This window comes from Lontra canadensis, unplaced genomic scaffold, assembly GCF_010015895.1.
Source record: "Lontra canadensis isolate GAN:19392208 unplaced genomic scaffold, GSC_riverotter_1.0 scaffold172, whole genome shotgun sequence".
Classification (NCBI taxonomy): Eukaryota; Metazoa; Chordata; class Mammalia; order Carnivora; family Mustelidae; genus Lontra; species Lontra canadensis.
Window position 1 is genome coordinate 2059971 of NW_022631166.1, and position 18961 is coordinate 2078931.

Here is an 18961-nt window from a genome sequence, read left to right on the forward strand (position 1 = left end):
GAGTCTTCTCAAAGAGAACAGGAGTTCCAAATGTTTCCTCAGACAGAGAAGAGAATGCAATGCTAACTAGTTTCCCAAACTACATCTAAAACCATCAAGTAAATCCCAGACCCCTCCTAGGAAGTACTTTGCCACCTCAGTTTGTCTCAGGAACATCAGCTGAGCTGGGAGGAAAATGAGAGGACAGAGGCAACTCTGGATAAGCTCAGCTAGAAAAGTTTGCAGCCTTGGCCTTGGCCTTGGCCTAGCCACCCAAATCATATTCTCCACATTTGCCAACCAATCCTTACTGATTACTGGTTACTGCCTGCTATATCCTCAGCACTGCTTTGGGGAACACTAAGAAGTGTGAAGTGTAAGGAATTCACAATCTAATGGAGAAATCGAAACATACATCAATATACATACATACCCACACATTTATGCATTCATGTCCGCATGTATTTAGAGGTAACTAACACTCAGGAGGTATGTGATAAGAATCAAATGAAGAGTTCAGACAGCAAGTGCTGTGAGACCTCCTAAGACAAGAGCACTGATGGACTGCGTGGAATGGAACGACGTCCTGCCAGAGATGAGAACTGAGCTAGAAACGGAAATAGCTAAAAAGCCATGGTAATTTGCACACCGTATTTTTCTTTCACCATAAGGTAGAATGAATGCAAATTACTCTCCCAGATCACAGCAAGGATCAAGAAGGTCATGAAAGGCTTCCCTCCGAAGGATTCCTACTAAGAATGCAGCTGTTGGGAGCAGACCTTTTAAGAGGCTTGAGCCTGGGATGCCCTAGGTAAAGAAATCCTTAGGAGCAGTGACCGAATCGTGCATCAACGCTTGTAGTAGCCACAGTCATTTCTGCAAGCGTTCTGGTCACAATGGCCAAAGAAATTAGAATTTAAAGAAAAATCATGGAATTTTTATTCTTGACTCTTAGTTACATCAAAGAAGCCCAGAGTCTGGGCTGGGTTTTTGTGTGTAAATGATTCAGTTTCATGAAAGAAAACTGAAGGGCCTGGATGTTCCAAGACAGGATAAGAAATGCCAAAACTCAATCACTTTTACTGCCACATAAAATCACCCACAGGCTGTCTTTCCTTCCCTCCTGTCCTCTCTAAGAGCTAGGACTATGTATGCAAATAGCCTCAGGGAGTTTTCCTCTCACTTTGTGAGTATAGACACAGTCTCAATAGTCTGAAGAAATTACAGAAAACTGTGGTTCCCCGAAATGTAGGTACAAAAAGCCTCCACATGACCCTTACATCTCAAAGAAGCAATGTCTATTTTTTTTAAAAGCTGAAGTTCTTTTAAAAAAAAATTTATTAAATCTTTTTGTACTCAAGAGAAATTATATTTAATAAAAACAGATATTACTTCATCAAAGCTATCCCATTCTTCTTATCAAGTTTTTCTGGGGTAGATTATCAGGGGTGCTCAGTCCGTAGGCCTTTTGGTCAGAAACAGAAAACATTTTAAATTCTTAACTACAGAGTCCCCTCGTGGGGAGAAGTAAGAATTAGAAACCACACAGTGCTATGAAAGGGCTCCTGCAGGCCTTACCAAACAGAAATACCATCCATCCTGCCCTCATGTCTAGCCACACCTGGGACAGGTGACCTCACCTGCAGTAGAAACATAATCTATGAGCATGAAACTTCCATAATATTATAGCTGTCTTGACTGCAAAGGTCCTTAAAAACTATTTGGTTTACAGACCGGAATAAAGACCTTTAGTCTTTAGTTAGGGATCATTAGCTCCTTCACAAAGGGATTATTGCCTGGCAGACGGACTCCTCTTGGGAGTCTAAACTTGCATCAGCCAACCACCCTTCAGCAAGGGAAAGGCAGATAAGTATGTCACCTTGGTGTGGTAGTGCCAGAGCCACAACCAAGGCACCCTGAGCCTCTGTATGGGACTCCAGCTCCAGATTATCCTGACACTTATCTTCTGGAGGCTAGTATATGATGCCTCCAAGTAAGAAGAATGAAGACCTGATTCATGCCACCACATGGATGAATTTAGGCAACATTATGCAGAGTGAAAGAAGCCAGACACGAAAGGCCACATATAGTATTATTCCCTTTATATGAAATGTCCAAATAGGCAAATCTATACAGACAGACAATAGATTTATGGTTGCCAAGGCTAGGGGAAGTGGGACTGGGGAGTGAGAACCTAATGGGTACTGGTTCCCTTTCGGAGTGATGACAGTGTTCTGGAACTAGATAGTAGTGATGACTGCACAGCACTGTGAATGTACTAAATGCCACTGAACTGCACACTTCAAAATGGTTAAGATGGGAAATTTTACATTATGTGTATTTTGCCCCTATAAAAAAGAAAAAAATATGTTACTTTTAGTTCCTGTTCTAGAAATTCTATTTGCTTCTTTTTTATATATGGTTATTTCTCCCTTGTGTTTTTATATCCTCTCATTTATTTAAACATGATAAACATGTTTTTAAATCATTTACACATGAAAGAAATAAGTCTTTGGAGATCTACATCTTTGGTTTATTTGTGCTGATGGTAGCTTTAAAAAAATGTGTGTTTGGGTTTTGTCTGTGAGAATCTTGTTGAAGCCTCAGTGAAGGGTAGACTCCTCCAGAAAAAAATTCAGTTTGCTTTTGCCACATGTCTGGATTTTCTACCAGGAATGATTTAGACTGTGCTTACAGTGTTCATTCGAACTCTAAAGCCACATGAGGACAGGCTTGTGATTGCAAAACCGAGGAGAGCTATCAAGAAAATGAAAAGAAAACTGAAAGGACCACACCATAAGGAGTCTAGTATTCAGAATATATAGACTCTTACAACTCTACAATAAAAAGACAGTTAATAAATGGGCATAAGATGAACAGTCATTTATTTCTCCAAAGAAAATATATAAATGGCTAATAAGCAAATGAAAAGGTGCTCAATATCAGTAGTCATTAGAAAAATGCAAACCAAAATCACAATGATGCCACTTCATACTTACAAGGATGGCTATAACTTAAAAAAAAAAAAAAGCAGAACATACCAAGTGTTGGCTAGGATGTGGATAAATTGGAACCCTCCTACACTACCGGTAGGAATGTACAAAGGTGCAACTGCTATAGAAAACACTTTGATGGCTCCTCAAAAAGTTACACATAGAATTACCATATGACCTAGTAACTCCACTCCTACATACATATCAAAAAAAAAAAAAACCCTGGAAACTCATATTCAAACAAAACTTGTACACAAAAGTTCATAGCAATAGTGGCAGCACTATTCATAATGACTAGAAGGTGGAAAGAACTAAAATGTCCATCAACTGATGAGTAAACAAAATGTAGTCTATCTGTAGAACAGAATATTATTCAGCCATAAAAAGGAATGAGGTACTGACATGCTACAAATGCATGGCCCTCAAAAACACGATGCTAAGTGAAAGAAGCCAGACACAAATGGTCACATATTGCATGACTCCATTTGTATGAAATACCCAGAAAGGAAAATCCATAGAGATAGATAAACATTAGTGTTTATCAGGGGCTGCACGGAGGTAAGGACTGGGAAATGACTGCTAATGGGTACTGACTTTCTTTACAGAGTGATGAAAATGTTCTGGAATTACACAATGGTGATAGTTGCACAGCACTGAATATACTAGAAATGACTGAATAGTATATTTTTTTTAAAAATCATAATAGTACCATTATTGATAGATATGTTCTCTCTATGAAACATCATTTTAAGAAATTTCAAATCCAAGTTCTAAAACCTTCCCAGCTAGGTACCTTTAGACAAGTTACTTAACCTGTGATTCAATAACATTATGCATAAAACAAAGATAACAGCAGTATCTACCTCCATAGGGTTGCTAGGAGAATTAGATGTGTTAATATATAGAAAGCACTTTGAACAGTGCTTGCCACATAGCCAGAATTAGCTAAGTGTTAGCTACTGTTATCATTTCCACTAATCCTCACAACAACCCCATGAAGTAGGTATTATTAGTTATTTCCATTTTGCAAATGAGAAAAACAAAGGCACAAGAATAAGCAACTCATTAGGTTATCTAGCTAACAAGTAACAATCAAACCTAAGATTCAGACACCAGCATTCTGGTTCCAGGGTTCCTGCTCTCAACTACTGTCACATTCTACCTCCCATAAATCTGGTATATAAAACCCCTGAAGTCATAGCTATTTTTGCCTAGCACGAGGTCCAATTAGGTATTTAAGGTTTTCAAAAAGTTAATCAATTTAAGTAAACACGTTAAAATTAAATACTACCATGGCCGGTATCCAGGTATGGCAAAATGAGCAACAGGCACATGAATAAGGTTTAGAAAATGCTGGAGTAAACCATGGAAATGTAAGATGCGAGAGAACACACCTAAGCTGTTACCGATATACTAAGTAAGCTACTACACACCCATGATTATAACCTGCATAGATCTCTTGTGTAATAACTCATCCCAAGCCAAAATTGTTCACCAGGTATCTGGCCCAAAGAGCGGGAGGCCAGCAGAACTCAGCAAGAGCCAGACTGAGGAAGAAATATCTAGATTAAAGTCAGTCAGGGGCTATGGAGTTGCCATCCCTTGACCTCTTTTTGAAAATGAACTGATCAGCTAACCACCTGCTAGCTGGTTTCCCACCTGCCACCTCTGGGAACATGAGGCAGGGGGATTTCTCCATTAGTCACAGCAGTCACAGTACCCACCATTCACCATACTTTTAGGAGCCCAGGAAAATGTTTTAATTTCTTTTTAAATCAAAAGAAAAAATTAATATAACCTAAGGCACATTACATTTATCTTTATACCAACATGGTTGTGAAATATATATAAATATATATTAAATATATGTGAAATATATATTTATATATCTGAAATATATTTTATATCTTTTTATATATTATAAAATACATTTATATTATATATTACAATATATATTTATATATTTACATTTTATGTTTGTGTGTGTGTGCACACACACATATATATGGAGGAAAAGGCCCAATAAGGCAAAAACACCTAGGGTCCAGAAAAGTCCTAATGTGGCCCCAATGCAGGGTGGGTCTCCTCACCTCTCCCTCCTGTGTCTGCAAGTAACTAGCTCAGCAGCCAATGCATGTAGCACCCTGTTCCCATTAGTGTCCTCTCAGTTTTGAGAAAAAGTGAAGACACAGGCTGGAAAACCCCGCACTCCTGAATCCCAGACTTCTGGCTTCGGGAGACTCAGCAAATAGAAAGAGGCCTGAAGCAGAGCAGGAGGAGTAGGAAACCCCTGGCACTCAGGATTTCTTAAGACTCTGCCCAATAATCTTCTTCCCCAAAATACCTTCCCCCTCCACTCCTGTCTGGAACCTCCCCATTACATACCCTTTTAAATAAAGTAATAAGTATTAAGGTGAAAAGTACACGGACTTTCTAGTCAAACTTGCTAGTATGACCATGGACGGGCATGGTACCTGACTTCCTGAGGGCTTGGTTTTGTTTAAAAAAAAAAAATGGGGGTGATAATAATGGTGGTTGTAAAGGTAAAAAGTAGGATAAATTGTGTACAGTGCCAAGCAGAGGGCCCACTATTAGAAGTTATTCTTAAATATAAAGGACATTAACATGTGCTGGAGCCCCTGCAAACACTTCTTGGAGGAAGAACCATAGAGCCTTCTATCGTGGCCCAGTCCTTTTTTATTTAGCACATTCGTGGAGAAAACCAGCTCAGGAAGGTAACTGTAGAAAAGGGAAGGGGAGAAGTAGTGGGGAAAGCGGGAACTCATCCCAGGTTTGCAACACTGTCCCGGGAATAAGGCGCGCTTTAGGCGCCTGCAGCAATACTGGACCTGGAATAAGGCGCGCTCTCGGCGCCTTGCAGAGCAAGGCTGCATTAAGAAGCACAGCAAACTTTGCACGTGCCAGGAACTGAAGGAAGAAGCCCATGCAACGCAGCATTCTTGGATGCATTAAGCACTTGGCAGGTTTCTACACTTGCACTCCGACGTGGGTTCATTACTAAAAATCTAAAGTCCTTGGAGCTTTCTCAAGAGGCAGGTTGGGTTTCTCGCAGCGCGCAAGTGACCACCCGGACTGCTCAGTAAACCTGACTACAAACCACCTCTCCCGGAATACACCGGATCTGATCGCAAACACCCAGTGCAAACAGCTAATTCTTTCGTCTTAATCACTAGCCCGATACTCGGACTTTGGGTACAAATAGAACAGAACTAAATAATCCTATCCATTAGTCACCAAGTTCTAGGAGGGGAGAGCAGCGCTCAGAGCCCCATGCAGGGTAGACTAACTTCGCTTTAGCGTACGTGGGTCGCTGAGGGCGTCTCACTTTCTGCAGCCCTATATCTCCATCTTTTCCCCCCTGAGGAAGCAAGCGACACCGCTTCCTTTGCGGTCTGGGGAGCATCGAACGTTGCGCGGAGGAATATGTTACAAACATTCCTCCACGAACTCCTGGATCTAGAGTGAAGTCTTGCCCCTCCCCACCCTCCAAAACTACTTTCCCGATCCAGTACAGGCCCATCTTCCAATCAGATATTTCGTCCTAGCTGGGAGAAGTCAGTTAAACTGCGATTTGGAGTCTCAGTTTTCCACACAAGCATGCCTATTCTTGCAAACACTCGCCCTATTTTACTTACGCGCCCCGACCGCCAGTGCGCCCCCGTCAGGTCCCACCGACACCAACCCGAGGTAATGCGAACGCTAATAGAGGGCGTCTAACCGACGCGAGCGCGTACACTTTGAACGTACCCCCTATATAAGGCGCGCAAGTCTCAGTTTCCGCGCCAGATCAGGTCCCGGCGTCAGAAGAGCACCCACGGGGCAGTTAGTCCCAGCTCTCGCCACCGACCCTAGCGAAGAATTTGTGGATGCGCTAGGCTTCATCGACAGCACTGAGGACATGCAGCGTAATTTCGGTTGCAACCCCTACGACGCCGGCTACCGCAGCCTGGGGGTCGAGGTGGAGGATGAACAGTACGGTCAGTGCCTAGACGGGGACAGGTGCTTTGGCAAACTGCAAGAGAGGAACTTCCCTGGGAGGGTCGGGTGGACGGGCCGCGGCGCGGCTATCGCCCTCTATCTTCCATCTCAATCCCTTGCCTCCTCAGCCCACGCAGCGTGGGCTCCAACGCTCCGGCCTCTGTTTTTGCTTTTTTCCTTTCCCAGATGCGAAGCCAACCTTAACTTCGTTGGTTCTAATGGGAGGAGGGGAGGATACACGGTCCGAACCTGAGCGCGAAGGGGCGGCGGCAAACTGCGTTGGCGCGGGAGAGCGGAGCTCCCCGAACGAGGAAAACCAGGAGGGAGGCTTTGGCGGCGGCTTGGAGCCCCCGCAACAGCAGGAGGAGCCGCCCCCCCCCGGCCCTGCAGGGGCCACTGGTCGCGGAGAGGAAGCAACGCCGCTACCGCACCGCGTTCACCCAGCTGCAGCTGCAGGAGCTGGAGGGCATTTTCCATCGCACCCAGTACCCCGACGTGTTCGCGAGGTAAGTGGCTTGTTCCTCATGCGCGCACTTCTCCAGGGGCCTCAGAATCTTAGGCTTTCTCCCGGGACCCCTTTCCTCCTCTCTTGAGCCAAAAGCCACTTAGGGGGTTCGAGGGCGCCAGGGTCCGTCCTTGCCCTCAGAGGTTGGGGCAGTGAGACAGTAGCGGAACTAGGGTAAAAGGGTGAAGCAAGTAAGGGAGGGCGGGTTGATCCCGCTTTTATTTAAAATTTTGGTATTTTGTACATCGTGAGTTTTTTTGCGTTAATTTTTGTATTTTTAATATTGCATTAGAATATTCATCGTGATTGCTCAGTTTTTTCCTGCATTTAAAATTTTGCGCACGAGGCGAGTTCGCCTCACCTTAGTCTCGGTTCTGCCACGTGGAGCGCTATTTCCTGGCGGCAGAGTTTCGAGCGTTTAAAAAGCCAGCGGACAAGGAACCCTTGTGGTGGGATCGCGGATTGCAGTAGTGTACGGAGGGGCAGGCCTATTCTGGCCCAGCAAGAATGCGGGGCGGGTGGGGGGAGGATCAGGACGTATCTCTGTGAGGTTTTAGCGGCACTTTTTCTGGTTCTGATGTATTCAGGCTTTGCCCACCAAAGAGCAAAAAAAGAATCTCCCTCGAGCGCTTGGCCAACGGTTTGGAGTTCCTCCTTGAGAGTTCCCCCTCTCCCTTTACAATAAACCCTGGAAGTACTCTGCCTGCTTCAGAACTCCACTTTTAAGGCTTTTGGCGTTTTATTTATTTTCACAGGAAAATAAATAAATAAATAAATCTTTTCCCAAGAAAACATTTCCAGCGTTCTCTGCCGTTCCACAAACAGAAAAATTGATTGAGTCATGGTCAACAGACATACTACCAGGAAATTTCATATATGTTCCCTTTTTCTATCTTATTTAATAGAGATAAGTTGTCCGAGGGAAAACTCCTTAAAGCAAGCCTCAAGCTGTATTACAGAAAACTGCACTGGGAGGGGGGATAGAAATAATGTACATGATATATTTCATTTTATCCACAGCTCCAAATACTAAACATTTGCAATTTTCCTCCCACAGAGAAGAGATTGCTGTACGTCTGAATTTGACTGAAGCCAGAGTGCAGGTCAGTAAATCTTAAAAGAGTGCTTGGTACAGGGCAGCCATTCTAAAACATACTTGAGATTTTGTCCTGGACATTCTGAAGTTGATGTGGTTTGTTTCCATGTTTCACAAATAAGTTTTGAACATTGGGTGCCTTGGGGATGGGAAATGGGATAGGTAAGCTGGAGCTTCTGGAAATTTCCCACTACCAGCGGAAATATGATTTCCTAATGGAAAAAAAAACAAACACACTGTTTTCCCCAATAAAGTTCCCCTCCTTTTAACACTGGTATCTTTCAGGAAGGATGTTAGTCCTCCCTAAAGGAATATTTCTATGTAGAATCATGTTGGGGCTCAGTTCCACGTGCGAAATATACAAATTAATGCACTGAAGATCTAGGTTAAAAGAAGGTTTAACCATACTAAATTACTTGAAATATTTAAAACCAGGTGTAAGCTCTTGGCTAAATGAATAAATTTATAAATATTCAGACATTGGGATGAAGGAGTTATTCACACGGAGAACACTTGGCATGAGTAACTAATAAATGTTTAGTAAACTGAAACTGGGGTGGGAGAGTAGCTTTAAAGTCCCAAGTACCTGATCCTACTTCCTACTGCTATTTTTTAAGGGTTTTGTAAAGCAGCATAGAGAGTGACAGCCTTAAATTTTTAATTTTTTGGAAGACTTTGATGTCCGCCTGAAACATTGTTAAAATATTACGATTATGGTAGTAATGGGGAAAGGAAAATTGTCTTGAAGAATGGAACAAAAAAAGGGAACCAATTTTAATAAAGTTCCATGGACCTAAAAAGAGGTGAAAGTTTAGTTATGTATTGTATACATTCAAATATATGCATTACAAATGTCACACAAATTCAACTTTATGAAGCTACCAAATGTATAAATGAATTTTGTCATGAGGAACCTTTAACACTCTTAAGAATTTTTTCCCTTTTTTTGGGTAGTAATACTTTGAAAAGGTGGGTTTTCTGGAATCTGATTATGAGAGTGTTCTCATTTCAGGCCAGATTCTAACTTGTATTAATTTATTTTTTTAAAGATTTTATTTATTTATTTGACAGAGAAAAAGTGCACAAACATGGGGAGCAGCAAGCAGAAGGAGAGGGAGAAGCAGGCTCCCCTGGAGCAGGGAGTCCAATGTGGGGCTTGATCCCAGGATCCTGGGATCATGACCTGAGCCAAAGGCAGATGCTTTTAACCAGCTGAGCCACCCAGGCGCACCACTTGTGTTAATTTAAAACACTTTTCAGGAAGTGATTATTAATTTGTTGGTCATGGGATATCTGAGGTCATAGAAAATCATAGGTTCATCAAAGAAATAGGACAAGTCTTCTACTTTCTCAGGCAGGCAAAGTAATCTCAGAGAAAATAAAGAGGTTTGCTGAGTTGCTTTTCCCCCTCCCTGGGTTTATGTAGTCCTCTCAGTGGATTTCTGAAGGGAAAATGAGCCAGAAAATCCAAGTAGGGAAGAAGACTATGCTCGCACATATTTTCAAGCTTTGCAACATGAATTTCTTCCAAGAAACTTTATAAAAGATGCTTCCCCCAGCCTTTTGCAAATATAGGTGATCTCTTTTATGAAACCAGTATTGTGAATATGGACCTAATACTGGCCCATAGCAAAATTTGCCAGATGTGGGCTTTATTTAGGTTTAGGGAGATTTCACCACTGATACATTAGAATCTCTCCAAAATAAGTTCTACTACACTGACTTTTTTTCAGAGTATATTCATCCAGCAGGACCCCAAATCCTAAAATGGGAAAGAGAAAAGGTAGCTGTCCAGAGAGAGAAAAGGCCCTTTGTCTCAATTAAAATACTGCAGTTTGGGAACTTCCAAAATGATTAAATACAATGTAAACCTGATTAACTAGTATGCCAAGAGGACAGTAAAGTCTAACTGACAACTTTTTCATCTGTTTGTTTGTTAATAGTTGGCAAACACTCAGGGAGGAACCTCTTTTGTGAGCCCTACCTACTCCCATTGTTGTTGAACATCTTCCTTAAATGCATAATTGGACCTTCTGGCCTTAGGAATAAGTGATGGGATTGGAGCCCCCCTAGTTAAGGATTGGAGCTGGCAGGACCTAAGGTGCCCCGCCCCTGTGGGTCACCGCAGCTTCTGTCCAGAATCCTAGAACTAGCTAGAGCTGAATGAGCGGACCTTCTGAACCCAGGGAGGTTTGGAGGGTAAGGCAGATGGGAGCATGCAAAATTGATAGTCACGACAATGGGGTACCCAGTCTCTTATCTGGGGAAAAAATTTTCAGTTTATTGAATTTGGATTCGGTTAGGTTAAACTTTCCTTAACACTAAAGGCTAAAATGGCAAGGCAATGTGAGGGGCTTCAGCAGCTCACGTCCCAGCAGTCCCTGGAACCCCATAATCAGGCCTCCTTTGACATACTTTTTTGTTTAATTCTCACAAGGCTTAGAAGAATGATCCCTTAAACATCACTGAAGGAAACTTTTCTGTCTAAAACTGCAATGTGCTCCTATGGATTAGTAACTTCAGACTGAAGAGAAGTTTTTCGAAAAAGGGGTTGTTCCCATCAGCATGACTTTACATCAGGCCCACTTTTATACCATGTTCAGCCTCCCCCATAGCCAACGTGACACTTCCCCTGGTGAGGAGGGAGTGGGAGCATCTGGACAGCTGATGAGCCAATGTGTCTTTACCCTGTTGCCAGGCATAGGCATTAACGTCAGGGAGCCAGTGCACATTATCACTTAGACTTAACATCCAAAACCTGGGAGGGATAAACATTAAAGAATATTAAAAACAGGAAGGGAGACAAATCAATGTGCCCAAGTCTGAACTAGCCATGACTCACTAAGGATTAGCTGAAGGGAGGTATTTGGTTTGCTTTCCCAAGTTACTTTAGTAATAAGGACATAACTCAGCCACGCCCCCCCCATTTAAAAGTTCAATGGCAGCATTGCATGTTGTGTGTTTTCTATTGTGACATTGACAGTTCAAGTACTAAACCAATCCTTTTTTTTCCCTCTGATTGAAGGTCTGGTTTCAGAATAGAAGAGCCAAGTGGAGAAGACACCAGAGGGCCCTGTTTAGAAATCTGGCCCCCATTGCTTTGGGCCCTCCTGTGGGGGTGATCTTTGAAGGGCCCTATGCTATCCCTGTTCTAGAACCGGGGTGGAGATGTGTTCCTCTGGTGCCTCGGGGGCTCATGCCTCCTGGGCCTCCACCACCACCTGTGCTCCCCGGGCTACCTCTGCCCCCCGGGCCACCCATGCTGCCAATGCCACCTCCACTTTTGCCTCCCTTTGCTCTGGCCCCTGTAGGCATGGCATGGGCCCCTGTCATCAATGGTCATTTCGCAGGGCCCATTTTCTGAAGTATGGTCTTTATGACAATTTTTCCAAAGTTTTTTTTCTGCCAGATATAAATTGTGCATAGCACATCAAGTAATTCTTCAAATAGCTGTTAAATGAATTGAGTAACTGAACTAAATCAGTGCCTTTTGTTCTTGATAAGGCAAGTTGTATTTTCAATAAAGTTGAAAATAAATAACCTATTGGTTTTTAGTGCCTAATGTGATAAATGGGGTATACATGCAAATTACTAAGGGAATGGCATTCCAACAGAATATCAAAGAGGCCACCTTTCATAACATAATACCCCTGAGTCCTGAGTCACCATCAAGAGGCCATGCACACCACAGTTTTCCAAGTGCCCGTGCTGGTTTATAGGATCAAACAATCTTCCACATGCCCCATCCTCAACAATGCTCATCCCCACCCTGCCCCATTTGGAGCACATCCCTGTGCAATTTGGGAAGAGGTGAGTCTCTGATGAGAGGGCAGTGTGTTTCCAGGCAGGGCCATGTTCCATTCATGCCAAGAAGCTCAACAGCCACGGACTGTGAGACAAACTTCCTAAGAGGTTACTCACAGGGCCGTTAAGTGAACGTGACAGCCAAATTCTGAATTCTGTTCACTGCTCTCCATTTTGTGGAAGTGATAGGGAAATGGGAATCATTCTGGTTCAGACACAAGAAGGGGATCCAAGAAGGTCAGAAAGGGGCTCTTCTCTGTTTTCTCATCCCTACCCCCAGACCAAGAAAGCCTATTACTGTAGTTTCCCCACAGCTCAGAGGCAGACAGTCCCACCTTTAGGTATATTTTGTCCCCTTCAACATCCAAGAAATGGTCCCCTGGACAATGTTCTAGAATTAGCACTCACTGAAAAGAGGCACACCTTTGCTTTTCCATGCTGTCTGCATGCAAAGCTGCCAAGGGATGAAAACAAAACCTAAAATGGGAGGGAGAGGATGAAGCCAGGCCCACTCTTCTTAAAACATCACTTTTCGGTAAGATTTCTGCTTTTGATCAATGTACGGTCATTTTCTGACCACAATCATGCTATGAAATAACTACAGTGACTTAAGGGTGTCACAGGGGCCTAAGAATCCTCTCACGGAAAGTGGGTTGGGGAGGGGGAACCCCAAATAGGAGTTTCACAGAGGTTATATGTTCCTAGTTTGAAGGGAGGCTTTATTATCTTGGGAAAGCCTATGATTTTTTGCAGTGTTATCCAATACTTTTCAATCCTCTCTTCCAATCTGTCACATAAGGATGCCAAACATCAGCAAAACAGTCGTATCTAATGTGGGGCTTCTGCAGTGAGGAGGTCATTGGGAGGGAGGAACATCCAGAAAGGCATCAGCATGCCGATTACCATCTTTACTGGCTAGTTTTGAAACAACCATTCTCTCCCATTGTTGACCATTTTCCTTCTCGTTAAACATCAGGTCCCTGAGTGCTTTAAGTCCTCTTGGAAATACAGGGTCTGTACAAATAAATCAAAGTTCCAGGACCCCATCTAGCCCTGCCACACTAAGATTCGAAGTCAAACAGTGACAACCCAGGACACAATTTCTGCCGCTAACTCTCAAATTCAGTCTGGCACAAACATAGAACATGTTTTCCCTCAGGCTGCCTGAAAAAACCAAAAGCACAAAAGGGAACATCCTTTCCCTTAAGTAGATGGGGTCTTCAAGAATTGTATGTACTATTTTAAAAATTATATCTACTTTGAGGTGCCAGAAGGGGGGTGGGATGTGAGCAGAGGAAATATGAAAAACATTTCTGCAGATAATAGGTTCCCCCAATGTCAGTTTTAAAAGGGAGAGTTTTTTTAAAATAATCCCACAAAGAGCATTCCTCTTAAGGTGCATTTCAAATATCCCTAAGGCATAGATCAGGAATGAATTTGTTCTAATATAAGGACATTATTTAGATAAAATCTCTAGAAACTAGCTATCAGCCAATATGTTTATCTGAGATAGAGTCTTTATAGATGGAGGTTTGAGCTGAACTGTAAAAATCACAATTTCAGGAGGAGTACAGGAGGTTTGGCACTTTACAGTAATAATTTTGGATGTGCTCTTTCTAAAGTTGTTTCTTATTGAAGAACATATGACAGGGAGCTTTCACAATAGTAACTTTCATAGTCAAATAAAACAAGATGTGAAGTATTTGGTGGGGGAGAATAAAGACTTTCTGATTAAAACTAGATTTATGTGACCTGGATCTTGTTTCAAACAAATCTAGTCAGAACAGTCTAAGCTGGAAGTGCCTGAGAAATCAAAATCTCAGCCATCATTGAGACAAGTACTTATGAGAAAAAAAAAAAAAGGCAAGGAAGGAAGGGACTAAAAGTAGTTCTTCAGCTGAGCATACAAGGATTCTCCCTTGAAATAGGTATGAAAAGTGACTTTTTTAAAAAGAGAAGAATTACTGTAAATGTGTAAAAAAAATAAAGGAATAGAGTTTGACCTGAGTTGTTGTCAAAAGAAATCAGACTTTTGCCCAAATTCTGTTCGTGGGGTGTTATACCTAAAATTGGGCATGCTCTGAACACATATGGATATACTGTTTTACCACCCAACCACTCAGTCCCAGTGTGACTCTATAGATTGGTGAAAACCTGAAAGTAAAATAATGGTGTACAATAATAGAGTTATTCCCCCGAAACTCCTGATGGGTAAATTCAACTTCCTCTAATTTGAATCCCAGGGCCTCCTATTGGTGGAAATGGGGGAGTCAGTACAAAGTGGTACATAAACTAGGGTTCTCAAACCTTGAGTGGAGGGCAAATGATATCATAACATAATCCTCACCCCACACCCTTCTTTCTAAGAATGCTGATCTAGATGATTCTTCTTGGGGGCTTTTCTCATGCTTCCTCCCACTTTCAATACAATAGGATGTCCCAAGGAGAATGAACCCTGGCCTCAGATAGCTCCTCTTCTTCAGAGGCACTTTTTCATTTTCCTTCAGAGTATTTTCACACAAGATCCCATCAGTTTGGCAAGGGAGAAAAACTCATTTACAATTCCTACAGTAAAAAGATGGCCATGACAGGGGAACCAGTCCCATCATGTCACTCCACTTTTTCAAGCAAATTGTCTTTCTTCTGGGGGACACTCAGCTTAAAGGAAGAGACAGACACTGGTATTCTCCCTGAACTGGAGGGGGCTTTCATGGTAACCCAGACCACTCCCCCCCCATTTTACAGATGAGGGAACACAGGCCTTCAGGAGCCGTGGCATTGCCTGCCCGAGGTAGCATGCCCAGTTCATTCCAGAGAAGGCCAGGCTCCTTGTGGCCATGCCCTCTCCCTGGGACCCAGGATTTCCCAGCTTGCGGGGTGGGCACACACCAAGCGAGGTTCAGCTCCTCCGTGCTGTTCACCTCCATCTTCCCAGAACACTTTCCTCCAAGGGGCTACAAACTCAAGGCTCCTCCCTAAGTCTCGGCACCGGGCCATTTTACCTCTAGGAAAAGTAAGCAACTCCCCCTGAAGGCGTGCAGGATCCTGGTGTCCACTCTTGAACGCTGAACAGCAGGGGCTTGAGAGAGTGATGCAGTTTGTACCCTCCTCACAAAAGGCCAAGTGAGCTTCCACAACAATAACCCTCATTTCCCCCAATCCTCTTGCAAAGCGGTGCCTGCCAACTGGCAGCACCACACATAAGAAACAGCCAGCTCTGGGCTTGTGATGAATTAACTTTTTTTGTAAAGTAGGCTAATAGTTTGGAAACTGTCATTACGCAATTAGTATTCATTTTGAAATGTGGTTATTTATGCTCTCCCTTGATCAATGTCACACTCTCTCCTTCTCAGATGTCACCGCAATGCTATGAGGCCAGGACACAAGGCACAATGGTATAAATCTACTTTGCAAATGCCCCCGGTGGTCTGTATGCCTCCCCATGCAAAGTGTTAGATCTTAAGGAGACTTTCTGGATTCCCAACATTTACATGCAACTATTTTTAGACCCTAAGAAGACAAAAGGCGCCTTCTGAAAGCACACTCTGTTGTGCTTCACAAACAAGGGGACACAAGTGATTGAAGAGGTGGCATACAGGCAGGGACAACATAATTGATACACCTGGATCCTTCTGATGCACAGGCCCCAACAAAACTAGGGCCTCTGAGAACTACAGACTTGGAACACAATTTCTCTATTCTTGGCCCAAAAATCTTGGCTTGGGGAGAAAACAAGAGGCAGGGTAGGGGCCAATGAATAGTCTCTGACCAGTTACCCTTGAACAAGGGAGACAAAAAGATGAAGCAAAAGAAGTTTTAAAGCCAGGAGTAGAATAGGAACCTGTGGGGACTTGGGGGGAGAAAGAAACCCGTGTTCATGGCTGGGGTCCCGAGATGCCACTGCAGGGTAGGAAGCTGGGTAGTGAGAGGACACTGGCAACTGGGCAGTGTCTCTGGGAGGTAGCCAGTGGGGCCTAAGGTGGTGGCCCTGGCCAGCTGGGCTTTACAAAAAAAGAAGAAAGGAAAAACAGAACTTGGGTTGATATGCAAATTAGTCCCTAATATCTCCTTCCATAATCCCCATCACAAGGTAAAGCAGTGGGGCTGCTCTGTGTATTTTCCTCTCATCTCTACTTTCCTTTAACTCAACTGATCTCCTTAAGGGGTCTCCCCAGGATTAAAATATTCAAGAGGAAAGAGGGAAAGGGCAGGACAGAGAGGGTGTCCTACTATGTGACCACCCTGACCCTGGTCCCCAGCCCCAGCACCTGAAAAAACACCCAGGATTCTATTTCTTCATATTAACCGGAGGGAATTTCCAAGGATGTCCAGTGAATGCCATGGGCCCACCTACTCTTTCAAAACCTCAACTCCAACAGTGAGTGAGAAAGATACTGCAGGGTGCTAAACTGGTTCTTCTGTTAATTTAAGACAGAGGCCTAGACTTCAGGCATCCCATGGTCAAGTCTCATCATCCCTCGGTGAACACATTCTATAGCTTTGTAACTCTGCTTAACACTGTTCTAGAGAGTGGTCAATCCATTCATTCCAAACAGAAAGTAAGGAGGCTGGTTACAAGCTGTGATTCTAGCAAGTATGTGGGATGAAAAGATGAAGTCATCTTTACAAGTCATGAGGTCACTGTCAAAGAGTAACAAGCAAAGCCAAGGGTGGAAATCAAGTCTCCTTCACCTTACCCTACTCCTCCTTATCATCTCCTCCCCCAAGAAACCCTGAGAAAGCTTCAATCCACAGGCAAAATTCAAATGGTATTTTTAATAACTCCATTAATAGCTTCCCCACAGCATTTCAGGGACCTCTGCACAAGTGTAGCTTGTCCTCCCACATAACTGATAAGTTTTGTAATATTATACACTAATATGTCAATTAAACAAAACCACATCCATAGGGAATTTCAGTTTATTGGGATTGTATATTTATTGCAGGAATAAAGGCAACTGCCAGGAAAGTCTTTTTCCCCCTCTTTCTCCTTTTGAAAATCTTTTTTTGAATTTTGGGTTTTTTTTCCCTGTTGTTTTCATTGTGTCATGTTTTGTATAACCATTCAGAGAAAGTACTAGGGATCTGCACACATTCAGTGTAATTGTCTACTAACGTCCTACCAAAGAATTTTGATCTCTGAAATGATGACCCTGAGTCACTACAACCTCACAGTAGAAACCCAGAACCTGTCATGCTCACTTCTGACCCTACACTTTTGCTTTTGCCATGCCCTTGCACCCCTTCCTCTTCTATTTTTTTAAAGATTTTATTTATTTGAAAGAGAGAGAGAGCATGGGAGGGTGGGGTGAGGCAGAGGGACAGAGAGAAGTAGACCTCACACTGAACAGGGAGCCAATTTGTGGGGGGAGTGACTCAATCCCAGGACACTGAGATCATGATCTGAGCCAAAGACAGACTCTTAACCGACTGAGCCACCCACGCTCCCCTCACCCCTTCCTCTTCTAGCTGAGTCATTCAGTGCTTGACCACTTCTCTCTTGCCTTTTCCTCCTCCTTTCATCGTTCCTCCCTTTCTCAATCCTGCTTACCCTGCTGTTACCTTCCCTCCAGAAATCCCTATGGGCCTGAGGCATGGATCACTCATTTGACAAGAACCCGCATAACTTATGGCATCCCACTAAAGCTCAGTAATTTGTAGATGCAATTCTTGATGTCTTTACCTGCACAGTAGTACCTGAAGCTTCCCACTGGGTCTCCTCTATTTTCTTGATCCCTCATTGAACCCAGGCTAGTGCTTTATAGTCAACAATAATAAAAGGTGATAATGGTAACAGCTAAAATTTTCGGGGAGAGGGGGCTTTACAATGTGCCAAATACTATGTTGAACAATATGTCTGGATTGCAATTATTGGTATTCTACAGATGAGGAAACTAAGAAACAAAAATATTAAACAACCTGCCTAAAACCAAGAAACAGACTCTGAACTACAGAGAACAAACTGCTGGTTGCCAGAGGGGAGGTGGGTAGGGGGATGAGTAAAATAGGTGATGGGGATTAAGGAGGGCACTTATTGGGATAAGCACTTGCTGAATCACTATATTGTTGTTGTGTTTTTATTTAAGTAATCTCTACACCCAATAGGTTCATAGGCTCAAAATCACAATTCCACATCAAGAGTTGTACATTCATACAAATGAGCCAGCCAGGGGCCCCCTTAAGTCTCTATATTGTACAACTGAAACTAATATTACGCCATATGTTAACTAACTGGAATTTGAATTTTAAGTTTTTTTTTAATTTAAAAAGTGAATTTAAAAAACCTGCCCAAAATGACACAGCTGAAAAGTGACTATGATAGACTTCAAACCAAAGTTTTCATCATTTTGATGTATACATAATCACTGAATTGAACATTGAATTCACTGAATTCCTCTTTTAAATTTGAGAAGAAAACAGACTAATGAATGTTTTCACATTTTGTTAAACAGAAATACAGAAAAACATGGGTTTCTTGTTAAATTTCAACTGATCAACAAGTTCCATTAAGAAGAATAACTCCATTTCTTAGACATTCTGATGTTTTAAGGATTTACTTTATTGTAACATCATGCAATATTTCTG

At 42.8% G+C, this 18961-nt stretch overlaps 1 protein-coding gene across 1 annotated transcript; it reads left to right on the forward strand.

The window, feature by feature from the left end:
• The first annotated feature begins 4264 nt into the window (after window positions 1–4264).
• On the forward strand, window positions 4265–11968 carry ESX1 (ESX homeobox 1). The gene is given in 6 exon segments (XM_032846202.1): window positions 4265–4279; window positions 6700–6970; window positions 7158–7342; window positions 7344–7477; window positions 8534–8579; window positions 11598–11968. Coding segments are annotated over 6 exon segments (990 nt in total). The 3' UTR covers window positions 11937–11968.
• Window positions 11969–18961: the final 6993 nt, after the last annotated feature.